Source organism: Misgurnus anguillicaudatus, chromosome 19, assembly GCF_027580225.2.
Source record: "Misgurnus anguillicaudatus chromosome 19, ASM2758022v2, whole genome shotgun sequence".
Taxonomy (NCBI): domain Eukaryota; kingdom Metazoa; phylum Chordata; class Actinopteri; order Cypriniformes; family Cobitidae; genus Misgurnus; species Misgurnus anguillicaudatus.
The window spans coordinates 36,114,126-36,126,705 of NC_073355.2; the positions used below are offsets into that span (position 1 = coordinate 36,114,126).

The window sequence follows — 12,580 nt, forward strand, 5'->3', positions numbered from 1 at the left end:
AACTTAATTCCTCTGAAAAAATAAACATCTACATGTACACAGTAAAAAAATGCAGCATGAAGTTAAGACAGCTTTGTTATGCAAGTCAATTCAACCTACTATTTTAAGTTTTGACTTGTGATAAGTTGACATAACTTATAAAAACAAGTTGAAATTGTTCATCTTATTTTGTTAAGTTAAAGGAACATTTGATTCTTAAATGCAATAAATCCATTTTGACTATTTTCGGTAAAAACGTGTTTTCTATACCAAGAAAGTGACAAGATGATAATCACTGTTTTCTGTTACAAACTTTCATAGCAAGATTTATTATAAAAACTGATTTTTTTCGGCAAAATGCAATAAATCCATGAAAAAAAGTTTTTTTTCAAAATGCTAGGCGGAGTCCACGATGTTTGAAAAACGCTTTGGAAAAAGAGACGGGCCGACTACCAAAACACACTTATAGCCAATCAGCAGTAAGGAGCGTGTCTACTAACCGACATCCTTGCCGGGTTGCGTATGTGTGGGGCGGGTCTATCAACCGAAGATCCAGATTCTATTGGGGTAGGGGCGTGTTTGTTTAGGTGATTTCAAATATCAACATTGGCTTTCAAACATCATGGACTCCGCCTTTAATATATAAATGTGCATTCATCTTTGCCATGTTATATTCATTTAGTTGACTAGTGGTATACACTGATTAAAAAAATACATTAATGGCATTAATTAAAACACTTATTTTGTCATATTAAAAACACTGTCATTGCTGCTGTCATCCTTGGGACATCGTCGCTGAACTTTTTTTGACATCGATCAGCTGTAAAATGTTTTGGTCCTGCTCAATTTTCGTTGACTTCAAGTAAAATAATGGAAAGTTTTTCATAAGATCCCCTGAGGTCAATGTGTTACTGTAGCATGAGAAGCTTGGTGCTGTTGGGAGAACAAGCAACAGCCGGCATTTTTCCTTCACCCGAGTGGCTTACGTTTCTTCCCCGCTACAGAAAACCATCACAGGTTTATCGATTCAAACAAAAGTATTATTTTGTTTTTGTTTGTTTGTTGATCATGAAGTACAAAGTAGATGAGGAAAACTAGGATTCCTTGTGTATTCAACGCGCCCCCATTATTGTTTACAATGCGTGGAATGGTGCGCTGTGATTTGTTGAGCGGATTTATTGCATTTTGCAGAGAAGGAGGAGTGGCTTTTATTGCGTTTTGGAAAAAAGGGAGAAAAGATTACAGAATAACACGGCGGATATCAGATTTTGCATAAAATAAAAAATTTACTTTTTAATACATACCTGATATAATAGTGATTTTGGTGTTACAAATTTTTTTTAAAGGTCACGTTCTTTCTGATCCCATTTTTTAAACCCTAGTTAGTGTGTAATGTTGCTATAATAGCATAAATAATACCTGTAAAATGATAAAGCTCAAAATTTCACTGCCAGGCGATATATTTTCTTTAACAGAATTCGCCTTTCAAAGGCTACAGCGAACGTCCGGTTTGGTGTACAGCCCTATACTTCCTGCTTTAATGACGTCAGTACAACAGTTTTCTGACTAAACTCCGCCCACAGGAATACGTCAGTCGCCAGCTAAGCTAACGGCAAGCTAAGCTGCTATCAAATCAAAACGCACTAAACAAGCTACACAATCAGAACTCGATACATATTTCTGAAGGAGGGACTTCATAGAACAAGGAAGACATCAGCCTGTTTTTAGGACAGTGAAAACGGCAATATACAGATAAGTAAATTGTGTAAAAATACCGCGTTTTTACACGTGAAACATGAACACATGTTTTATTGCCCACTATAAACACAATCAAAGCTTCAAAAACACAGAAAGAACGGGACCTTTAAATGGCGTTTATATCGTTTTGGAACCAAACTCTTGGTTTGATGTCATTTTTACCGTGGGATCCGATCAAGTACATTTATGCCTTTGCAATTTGTGATTTTTTTTGCAATCAGTCCTACTAAGATGCTGCAGATGGGCACACATACCCCAAAACACAGCATAGATTACCAAATTATTGTTTGTTTTTTGCTTTGAAAGGTCTAGAAGCATCCATGCTAAAATTAGGAGCTCTATTTTATCACCCATGAAGAGGGTAGGGAAAGTTGTCTTTCTCACACTCTGTCTCTTTCTTTGGCTTTGTCTGTCAGTCTTTCTTTCTTCTTCCTTCCCTGGAACCTGATCAGAAAAGAAAAGGATCAAAAGAATCGTGTACTGTATTTAACCAGGAACTTGTTCCACTGTCCTGAGACAAGCACGTTTAATGTAAAGCCATTTGATTTGTCCCAAATTAGATTTGAACATGGTCGGAAATACTACTAGTTTCCACATTGCGTTGATAACATCTTTGTCTAATTCCTAAATGACATGTGCAGCTCAGACGCAGACATATTCCAAGGGAACTGAATTTTCCTTCAGGAAGGAGCTTGGAAGGAATAGGATATCCCACAGAGCACCTCAGCAGCTCAGTGTCTTTGTTTTGCATGAGAAGGAGACCTGCACGAGGTGCTACAAGGGTTTCAGGAATGATTTTAACCATCCTGTTTAGTTTGGCATAAAGAAACGGAGGAAAGCTCTTTTAAGGTTAGGTACGACTTCAGATCTGCACGTTTTCTCCCTTGTAAAAGCAATGCCTCATCGGGAAGGTGAAATATGAATTGTAATTCGTCATCGGTAATAAACGTAATGTGCGTTTGCTGCTGTGGGCGTCACATAAATCATAATTCATCACAATCACAATATTATTAACGTGCTGAATGTGACTCCGATGGAGGGTGAAGTGAAGTTTTCGCTGATGACGTATTCAATTTCACAACGCAAATGTGCACTTCATTATGATTTCTGTCTTTTACTTTTGACTTTAAGTTATGGGTCTTAAAGAGCCATTTAATTGCTAAAACCAGCTGCAGTTGAACAAGACAATTGTCTTTAGGCAAAAAGAGGGTGTTTGGTTACAGATACGCTGTGATGGTTTTTATAGAGATAGATATTTGTCTCTATAACACTGTGGGGACGCAACTAAATAGAGGCGTTTATTCAAAGCCAACAGATGAATCTTTTCTTCACTGCATGCAAGAGTTTGTGGGTGATCCAAAGACAGCTGTACACATTTACACTTGCCAATTCTCCTTTGCTGTCTCACCCTCTTTTTGTTTCTATTATTTTGTCAGGTGCAAAGACTTCCCCCACCGAATTCGTTCACCTCTGGTTGTTTGGCACATGATTAAATTCAAATAGACTTACGGTGCATTTAAGGTGTACATTTAATCAGTAAGCGTGTTGCTATAACATGGCACTGTACAAACTGAGCTACAGGTATACTTTTATAATAGACGGCCTGTAACTCTACTCTTCCTAGACTTGTTTTTGCTTTTCTAAAAGTTTTATATAGTTGTAGTTTTCCAGTCATATGAACTTAAGAGTCTGAAGGATTGGAACATTAAAACACAGGTCAAAAAGCCCTAAACATGTGTTTTCCTTCCCTCACAGGAAATTAATGGAAAGCTACTGTAGGAGTTATTTTAGTCTAACTCACTCATTTTTGCTCTCTCATATCTGTACTTATAATCCAAGGTTGTGCAATATTGCAAGGCGCTTAAAAATAAAGTTGTAGTCTAAAATGTTCTTTCTCAAGCTGTGAGGTTCTATATTAAACCTTTAACATCCACTGGACCTTTCTGTTGCATTTAAGGTTCTTTGTAGCGAAGAAAGTCTCTTCCACACTAAAAACAAACGGTGCTAAATGGCATCAAAAGTGGTTCTTGGCTCGTAATCATAGAGGAACCATTTTTAGTGCCATATAGCTCCGATGAAGTACCTGTGTAGCACTGGTGTAGAACCAAATTGTGCTATGTAGAACCATATGTGGTGCTATATGACCCCGTTTGGTTCTTCATAGGTGCTTCAAAGGTGCCATATAGCACCAAAAATGGTTCCCCTATGATCACGAGCCAAGAACCACCTTCAGCGCTATTTAGCACAGTTTGTTTTTAGAGTGTATATAGAGGTTAGCAACACAGTTCTGACTTAAAGGTTCTTTATGGAACAAAAATTGTTCTCCTATGGCACTGCTATAAAGAACTCATTTTTTTATTTTTGGTTCCTCAAAGAACCATTTCTTTCATATCTTTTTATAGTCCAAACAACATTCTTTTACTTTAAATAACCTTTTGTGAAACAGAAAGGTGCTTCGGATGTTAAAGGTTCTTTATGGAACAAAAATGGTTCTCCTATGACACACTGTAGAAAAAAATGCAGCATCAAGTTAAAACAACTTGGTTTTGCAAGTCAATTCAACCTACTATTTTAAGTTTTGGCTTAAAAAGAGTTGACATAACTTATAAAATCAAGTTGATATGGTTTAACTTATGCTGCATATTTTTGACAGTGCATTGCTGTGAAGAACCCATTTATTTTTAAGAACCATTTTTGGTTCCTCAAATAACCATTCAGTCAAAGGTTCTTTAAAGAACCATTTCTTTTATATCTTTATATAATCCAAGGAAAATTATTTTAATTTAAAGAACCTTTTGTGAAACAGAAAGGTGCTCCGGATGTTAAAGGTTCTTTATGGAAGCATTCAACCAAAAATGGTTCTTCTATGGGATCATGAAGCACCTTTATCTTTAAGAGCGTAAACAAAATCCATCTCTTGAGCAGTACTTTTTCAAAAAGTGGTGCATATTACTACCACAAAGGTATATATTGTATTGGTCATGTAAATATCTGTACCTAAATATTAGGACCTTTTTAAAGGGCACTGCCCCAGTGACAGCTTTTGTAGAGACATTCCCTGAACACCGTCTCTGAACACAGACTGAACTACTTCAGGCAAGTTACAGTGTTTCAAAATATTTACAGACACAAATTAATAATTTCCCTGAATTTAATTTGTGACAACAGCACTTTGACATTTTGTTTACATTAAAACGAAAATACCGGTCGATTCCACAGTGATGCGACCACCATCCGGGATCAATCTTGTAATTGTGTTATTCATAAAAAGACTTCTAATAAACACAGCCGTTATTAATTCCCACCAATGTTTGTCATTGCCATTGGGACGATCATCAAACATAAAGCCGGTTGACATGATCCGTTCCTGACATAGCTAATGTATATTCAATACATCACGTTGTGTGTATGGTATTTATTGAGAGACGCAGTTAACATCTTGTGCCATTTCACTGTAGAGTATTGATTTGCTGAATGTTTACTATGTATTTTTATAGTATATCCTTTTTTATGTATTTTACATTTTGTAAATCGTTTATGTTTTATATAAAACGTGAATAAAAAAGATAACGTAGATTTAGACATTTTCATTTACAACATTCAAATATTTAAAACTCCCCTTTATTATAAATAGACCAATTAAATAATAGCTTTGCTTTACACTGTAGATAATGGAGCGATCAATAAGTCATGCAACACGCTTTTTACAGTACTTTATCTTATCGGAATAAGTTAAGTAATTTCTCTTTTTATTAGTTACCCCAGCTCATCACTATTACATTTTTAATCTCAAAGTATTTGCACTAGTAATAAGAAAATAGGAAAAACTTTTTTTTTCTAACGTAAATATTTCTGCTAAGGAGTTGTTCAATAAAAAAGGCTTTCAGTCCACAATCCCTTTCCACCTGAATCCTGTTACTGTATATCATTCAACAATGAAGAACAGATACTCTGTATTTATTTTCTGTTTTATGATAATCTTACAGATTGTAGAGCATTTTGTGTTTTTAACTCTTAGCAGATTTGTTCCTCACCGCAGATACCCGATCCTTTCTGCCTTGAATTTCAGGTATGTGTGAAGGACCTGTTGGATTATTAGAGCAATAAATTGTGACACTACGGCTTGACTTTCCTGACGTATAGCCTACCCTAATACTAAAACAAATTTTTGTCAATAAATCAGTTTGTCTTTTCCTTCTACATTGTGTATAAAGCGTGTGTCTGTGGTAAAACATGCACATTATGCACGTTAAATGCATATGCCAACTTAAGTTAAGCAAATGTAAAATATAGCCTAAAAACCCATATTGTCCAATGAAATCCGTACACACTGTCATTCACTGTTGTGATTGTATCCACAAAGCATAGACAAAATATGTAATATAGGTCTGACGCGGAGATGTGCGCACCAATACGCAGAAAATTAGATGCTTATTTGCTTTTGTGGTCAGGTATTAAATATTTAGTTTCATTTATACAAACATTTGAATATGTGAAATTACGAAAATTATTTTTTTAGGACTCATATACGTGGCACAACTCACGCCCTGTATCTTTGTTATAATTTAATTCAGATTGACATAGCTTAGTGATCAGGCAGCTGTCAACACTGTGTATTAGTGTTTGGAAATTGTTAAATATTATGTATAAATATGGTAATGCTATAGAGACACTGCTATATTGTATATTAGCATTGCGCATTTGAGGCCGATCCGTTTGATTACACCCGCTCATCACACAAATAAATATACAAATGACAGCCAGGACTCGAGAAGAGACAAACTTGCGCCTTATAATTTGCTGATTTGTGATGGAAAGACATAAAAAAGATGACTTGAACATCTGTCTGTGTGGTTTTCTAGATCCACCCTTTACAATTATCTACAAAAAAATTACAATGTTGTGTTTACATTGAATGCTGTCTGAAAAAAAGTGTTTTTTTACCATCATAAATTGAAAAATAAAAGAGAGTTGCTTATTAGAAGAACAGGTGAATTATGTATGTTTAAACTGCATATCCAAATCAAATATTTTTTTACATAATTTACAAAACAATTATTAACATGACATTTAAACTATAAGTAAAAGTCTGTTGCAAATAAACATTAAAATTAGGATTCAGATTTATTGTGCATTTAAAAATGTTTATTTCCATCCAAACGTAAAAGGAAATTCGTCATTTAAATAGTTCAGTCATTCAAAGCTCGATTATTAAACTTCATTATTTCAACAAAATAACATGCATCAATAATATTTTCAACAGAAAGACGTACAGACAGAAACTAAACAACGTTCATTCAAAGATCCTCGGACATTCGATTGCTAAAAACCTCTTGACTTCTGGATAAGTGAGAAAATTCCTGAGAAAAAGAGTTTTACATCAAAACGTCTGCTTGCTATTTGCGCAACTAGTCACTGACGCTAGCCAAGTGTCTGTGTTTAGTGGTCAAATCCACGTGGCTGTGCATATTCTGCAGTTTTTGGTACTCGTACTGAAAACCGAGGACCCGAGGAAAGCCCACCGGATTGAACAGTGCCGAAGATGCGTAATGGGAGGTCGGAGGCATTGGGCAGGCGATGCCAGGGGCGACAGGCTCCAGGGCCGCTGTTTGGCAATGTGGGAAATACTTGTTCCGTGACAACAGCGTGGACAGAGCAGGTAAAATGCTGCCGACAGGTTGGACACTGACAGGCTGGTGAAAGCCAAACGGGTAGATATCCAAACCCGGCAAGTGCGCGCAGGACGCGCTGAGTCCGTACGCGAGATTCGGAAAGCCACCCGGTTGCAGCGCTTGATCCTTAAAGCCGAATTTGAAGTGCTGTCGTTTAAATCTCTTCCTCCTCCTCAGAAAACTCCCGTTCTCGAACATGTCCGAAGAATTGGGATCCAGGGTCCAATAGTTCCCTTTACCCGGGTTACCCGGCTCCCGTGGCATTTTGACGAAGCAGTCGTTAAGGGAAAGGTTATGTCGGATTGAGTTCTGCCAAGCTGGGAATTTCTCCCGGTAGTACGCGAACCGGTGGCTGATGAAGTCGCAGATCTCGCTGAGGGTGAGCCGCTTTTTCGGGCTCTGGAGAATGGCCATTGTGATCAAGGCGATGTAAGAATAGGGAGGCTTTACCGATGTGCTCTTGCTCGTGGTTGCTGGACATAAAGAGGGGGATACGTGGTCCTCATCTCCCCCTCTGGACCGATTTTCGGACAGGGATGTTGAGCTGTCAAGTATATGGTCAGATGCAGAAAGCGCTGAGGACGAAAGCCGTTCATCTCCAGATTCCTTGCCACCTTCACCCACCACGTCGACAACGAGGTCATCCATTAAATCAGTGTCCAGGGTCATAATCCACAAGTGGAGAGAGAAAACAGTTTTAAACAAGCGGATGCCCACGCACGAATCTAAACGTGTCCTTTATTTGAAAAGAAAACACCCGGTTCCTCAGTTCATAAACATAAATTATTTCAAAAGACTCCTAAATGTACCTAAATTTAATATGACCACACACAAATCCTCAGGTTTGGAGCGCTGAAAGTTCAGAGACCTGCATACATGGCAATGTCCATCGTCCACTCCAACGCAACTGGATTCCTGCAGCTGTTGAGGAATCAGATGACGATGATCTCATGACGAAGTTCTCGGGAAGAAGCTTCACTCCAATGAAAACAGAGCAACTCCATCAGGTTCTGCCCGCATGAATAATATCATGCCACTGAATTCACAAGGTTATTATCTGTGACGTTTTAACCTTTGGCTACTCAACAGTGCATGAGAAAATTTTGATATTTATATTGCACCAAAAACTAGTGAACGTTTGACCGTGAAATCTTTTCTATTATTAGCATTAAAACCAGTAAGAATCACTATTAGAAATAAATTACTATATTAATGTGTAAACAATCTACAACATGTAAAACGTACCTACGTTGTTTAAGATTGTTCAGCATAGTTTAAACAAATAAATATTTTATTAACATTTAATTGCGTCAATTTATTTCTTATTAAACAACACGGTTTTAGTAGTACCTAATGGTTTAATGGCTATTAATTTGTCTAGGAAATTTTAAGAAATCTAAAATAAAAACCACAAAACCTATAAGGGTATTTTTCTTACCAGAAAGCTGAATAAATAAGCATTCAATTGTTTTATGGTTTGTTATGATAGGACAGTATTTATCCGAGATACAATTATTTGAAAATCTGGAATTTAAGGGGGCAAAAAATCTAAATATTGAGAAAATCGCCTTTTAAGTCGTTCAAATGAAGTCCTTAGCAACACATTTTACTAATAATAAATATATTTTTGGTAGGCTATATTTATAGTGGAAGATTTACCATGGCACTTGATCTTTACTTAATATCTAATATTTTTGGCATTAAAAATCAATCATTTTGACCCAAACAATTTCGGCTATTGCTACAATTATACACTGTAAAAAAATCTGTAGAAATTACAGTATTACTGGCAACTTGCTGCCAGTAACTTACTGTAGATTTTACATTTATGTTATTTACTGGCAACAGTTTGTTCAAAGTTAAATGAACATAACATTTTCAGTCTTTACCTTCTACAACAAGTTACTGGCAACCAGCTGCATAATTACAGCAATTTTTTTTACAGTGTACCGTTATGACTGTTTTTGTGGTGCAGGGTCACATATTATCAGATTTAAAAGATAACCAACAGAAAATACGCCTATGAATTAAATAAACACAGTGCTTATATATAAAAAAATAAGCTATTCTATCTGATCGCCACACATATGCTTTCTGTATCCAAAGATATGGCATTTTCTATTTTTTTGGAAGTAGTTACTTTAATGACACGGTGAAAATTAGGCCTATCATATAAAGTTATCTGGTCGTTCAGATAAAAGTCAAACACTTTTGTTCCCATTTCGCAGTTTAAAGACTCGCGGAGTGTTTGTTTTTAATGATAGAGCTCTTTGTTAGGGATTTCTACATTTCCTGCCTATATAATCTTATTGATACCGGAGCCCACCGAGAGAAACGATGATGTGGGTGGGCACGATTTCCCAAATCTATCACGCATGTCTACAGATTGGAAACAGGCACAGGGAGTGAAATGAATGAGGGGTGGTTTTGGAAGCGAAAAGGGGATAATGATACAAACCCGTCGTGGCGGGGATCCTCAGATAAAGCTCTCTAATGTGGTATTCATGGGTAATGTGGTATTCCTATAGACAACATTCTCTAAAATTGGAGACGACATTAAGCGAAATACCACGAATGGCAATTGTAGCATTGCAACAGATGCAATGATTTATTGAAAATATGTATTTAATGTCTTAATATTTCTAAGAAATTCATACAATGCACGGGAGACCGGGACGAGCTGTCACTATATAGGACTGTATGTAAGTAGAGTTAAATTGAACAAATGCTTGCTTTTTTTCTAGCAGTGGTTTTATTTGTTGGTTTTAAATATTTAGTTAAAAACCATGTTGTTTATGTAAATGCTTTAGACAACATTCTGATATTGGCGTGTTTTATAATAAACCATTGACTTGTGTCACTGATTTGTGTTTCATAACACTTTTATAGTTTGGCAGCTTCATAGCCTATATGCCGTTATATACGAGTTAAACGTATTTGAACTTTTTCCTGGCCGATAACGTTAAAAATGTTTCAAATATAGATTTATTATATATATAGACAAGACCAAGTATACATTTAAGTCAGCATACAGAAGATTTTTAAAAATAATACTTTTTATGAATAATTAATTGCACTTAAAATATTTTTGTAAATAATAATGACCTTTAAAAATAACTACACTATTATATGACGAACACAGTACAGCAAGTTGACTGATTACGCTTTTAACAAGGTTTCTGAATATCTAAAAAAAAAAATAATAATTGTGTTATGCAATTAGAAACATGGGACTTAATGGAATCTATTTATGCTTTATATATAGCCTATGTTTTTTGCCAGGTTTTTTAAAATGTTATTATAACATTAATAACAAAAAAATTACTCATATGATGCTCGTTCTGGAGCAAAAAAGTTTGCAGATCCTCCGCAAATCAAGGATTTTCTTGGGGGAACGAATGCGAAGATAAAGGAAATGGCTCCCCCTTGTGACATCTTTTGGAGTAAGCAGCAGGCGATAGTGAAAGTATTTGCGATTTAGATGAACTCACATTTGCAAATATGCATATTGGCAAAACGTCCTGTATTTTAACAATTTTGCATGATATTTTTAATGGCAGCTTTATTAATATGATTACTTGTTTGATAAGTTTAGTTAAGTAAACTTTAGCTAAAATTATTTCATAAACCAATTAAAAAACGTAATGCAATCCATTTCGTTGATAACGTTTTTTTTATTCAAATGGAAGATTTACCATCCTTAATTGACTTAATGTAATATTTTGCATGATGTGATGTAATGGCCTGATATCCCTTGACGTCACTATAATACTTACGCTGTCGATGCTTACGTCAGGCGTTTTCTTCTCATTCTGCATGCGTTTTCCGCATTATTCTCGTTAAATTATATAAACAATTGTAGCTGACATGCAAGCCCTGGTATTTCCTTTAGGATACAAACCTACACGCAAGGCAATGATATATTAGGCTTGTTCAACTTTTTTTATACTGATACAGTATCAAACAATCTTGGATGACATAAGTACAATAAGTATTAAGTAGGGAAGAAAGGCAATCATTTGAAAACAAAGAAAAAGCAAAAACTTGAATAAATAAATAAATAAAAATAAAATAAAATACAGAGGTAATAAGCGACTTATGTAACATTCATCAAATCTTTATACAAATTCACAAATTTGACACTTTTTTGATTATTAATTTTTGTTAGTGTTATAATTAGATCATTAAGGTCACAAAGAAAATTGTTTAATTTGGGAACTGTTGAGGAGAATTTACGTTTATGAATATATTTTGCCATTAAAATACACACATTTCCTATATTTGTTTAGGCTTGTTCAACTTTATGCCGCGCAGCAAGAACCGGATGACATCACAGTACCGCGAGAGCGATTTGAAATTACGTCTCCGTATGATTTCTAGAATCGTTGTCGCGGTACTGTGATATCACATGTCTGTCAGTTTTTGCGTGTCACATAAAGTCGAACAAGCCGTAATATATCAATAGGCTTGTTCGACTTTATGCGGCGCCGCAAGAACCGACAGCCGGATGACATCGAAGTACCGCGAGACCGAGACGAAATTAGACTTCGTATGATTTCTCTAATCGTTCTCGCGGTACTTTGATGTCATCCGCCTGTCGGTTCTTGCGGCGCTGCATAAAGTCGAACAAGCCTAATGCCTTGCCTGTAGTTCATCAATATGTCCAGTAGATGTCGCCACAGCACCTATATTTCAAAGTTACTGAAATCACAAGCAGAACTTTTACTTAAGTCACAAGCCAAATGTCTTTATGGAAACAGATTGCTCATAAATGCCTTTTTATAAGTGCAGTGCTTCCGTGATCAAATGTGTTTGCTCAAATAAACCTTTTAAGTACTTAAGTAGGCTACTTACAGTTTAGGAAAAATATATAAAATATGATTAAAGGCAACTAACAAAACTTAATTGCATTACCATTTGACACCCCTAGATTAAATAAATGAAAACTTGTGCTATAGCAAACACTGTATAGAGCACAAAAGATAAGGTCAAACATTTTTAGTCTCATCTTATCAATGCCTAGGTGTAGAGTGAGGACTTTCATGGGGTCAGTGCCTTTAGGGTTAAAGGTCAGGATGTGCTTGCATTCTTGACACAAGTAATCCTAAAAGTAGCTTTTAAGAGTGCTTGATTCCCATTTAGCTTTCTCAATTATTCTACTGAATACGTTT

General features: G+C 35.9%; 1 protein-coding gene across 6 annotated transcripts in view; it reads right to left on the reverse strand.

Annotated features, from left to right (window-relative positions):
• foxd7 (forkhead box D7) overlaps positions 1-12,580 on the reverse strand; it is an 87,108-nt gene that overhangs the window by 34,578 nt on the left and 39,950 nt on the right. For 2 of the 6 annotated variants that reach the window (XM_055194700.2, XM_073857575.1), the window contains 2 exons: positions 8,219-8,330; positions 6,861-8,023 (listed from right to left, as the gene is read on the reverse strand). The exons of 3 other annotated variants lie outside the window; for them this stretch is intronic. In XM_055194700.2, coding sequence (XP_055050675.2) covers positions 7,146-8,023; positions 8,219-8,330 — 990 coding nt within the window. In that variant the 3' untranslated portion in view covers positions 6,861-7,145. Of the gene's footprint in view, positions 1-6,860; positions 8,383-12,580 lie in introns of those variants that run through there. One more of the 6 variants, XM_055194701.2, reaches the window with a different exon arrangement.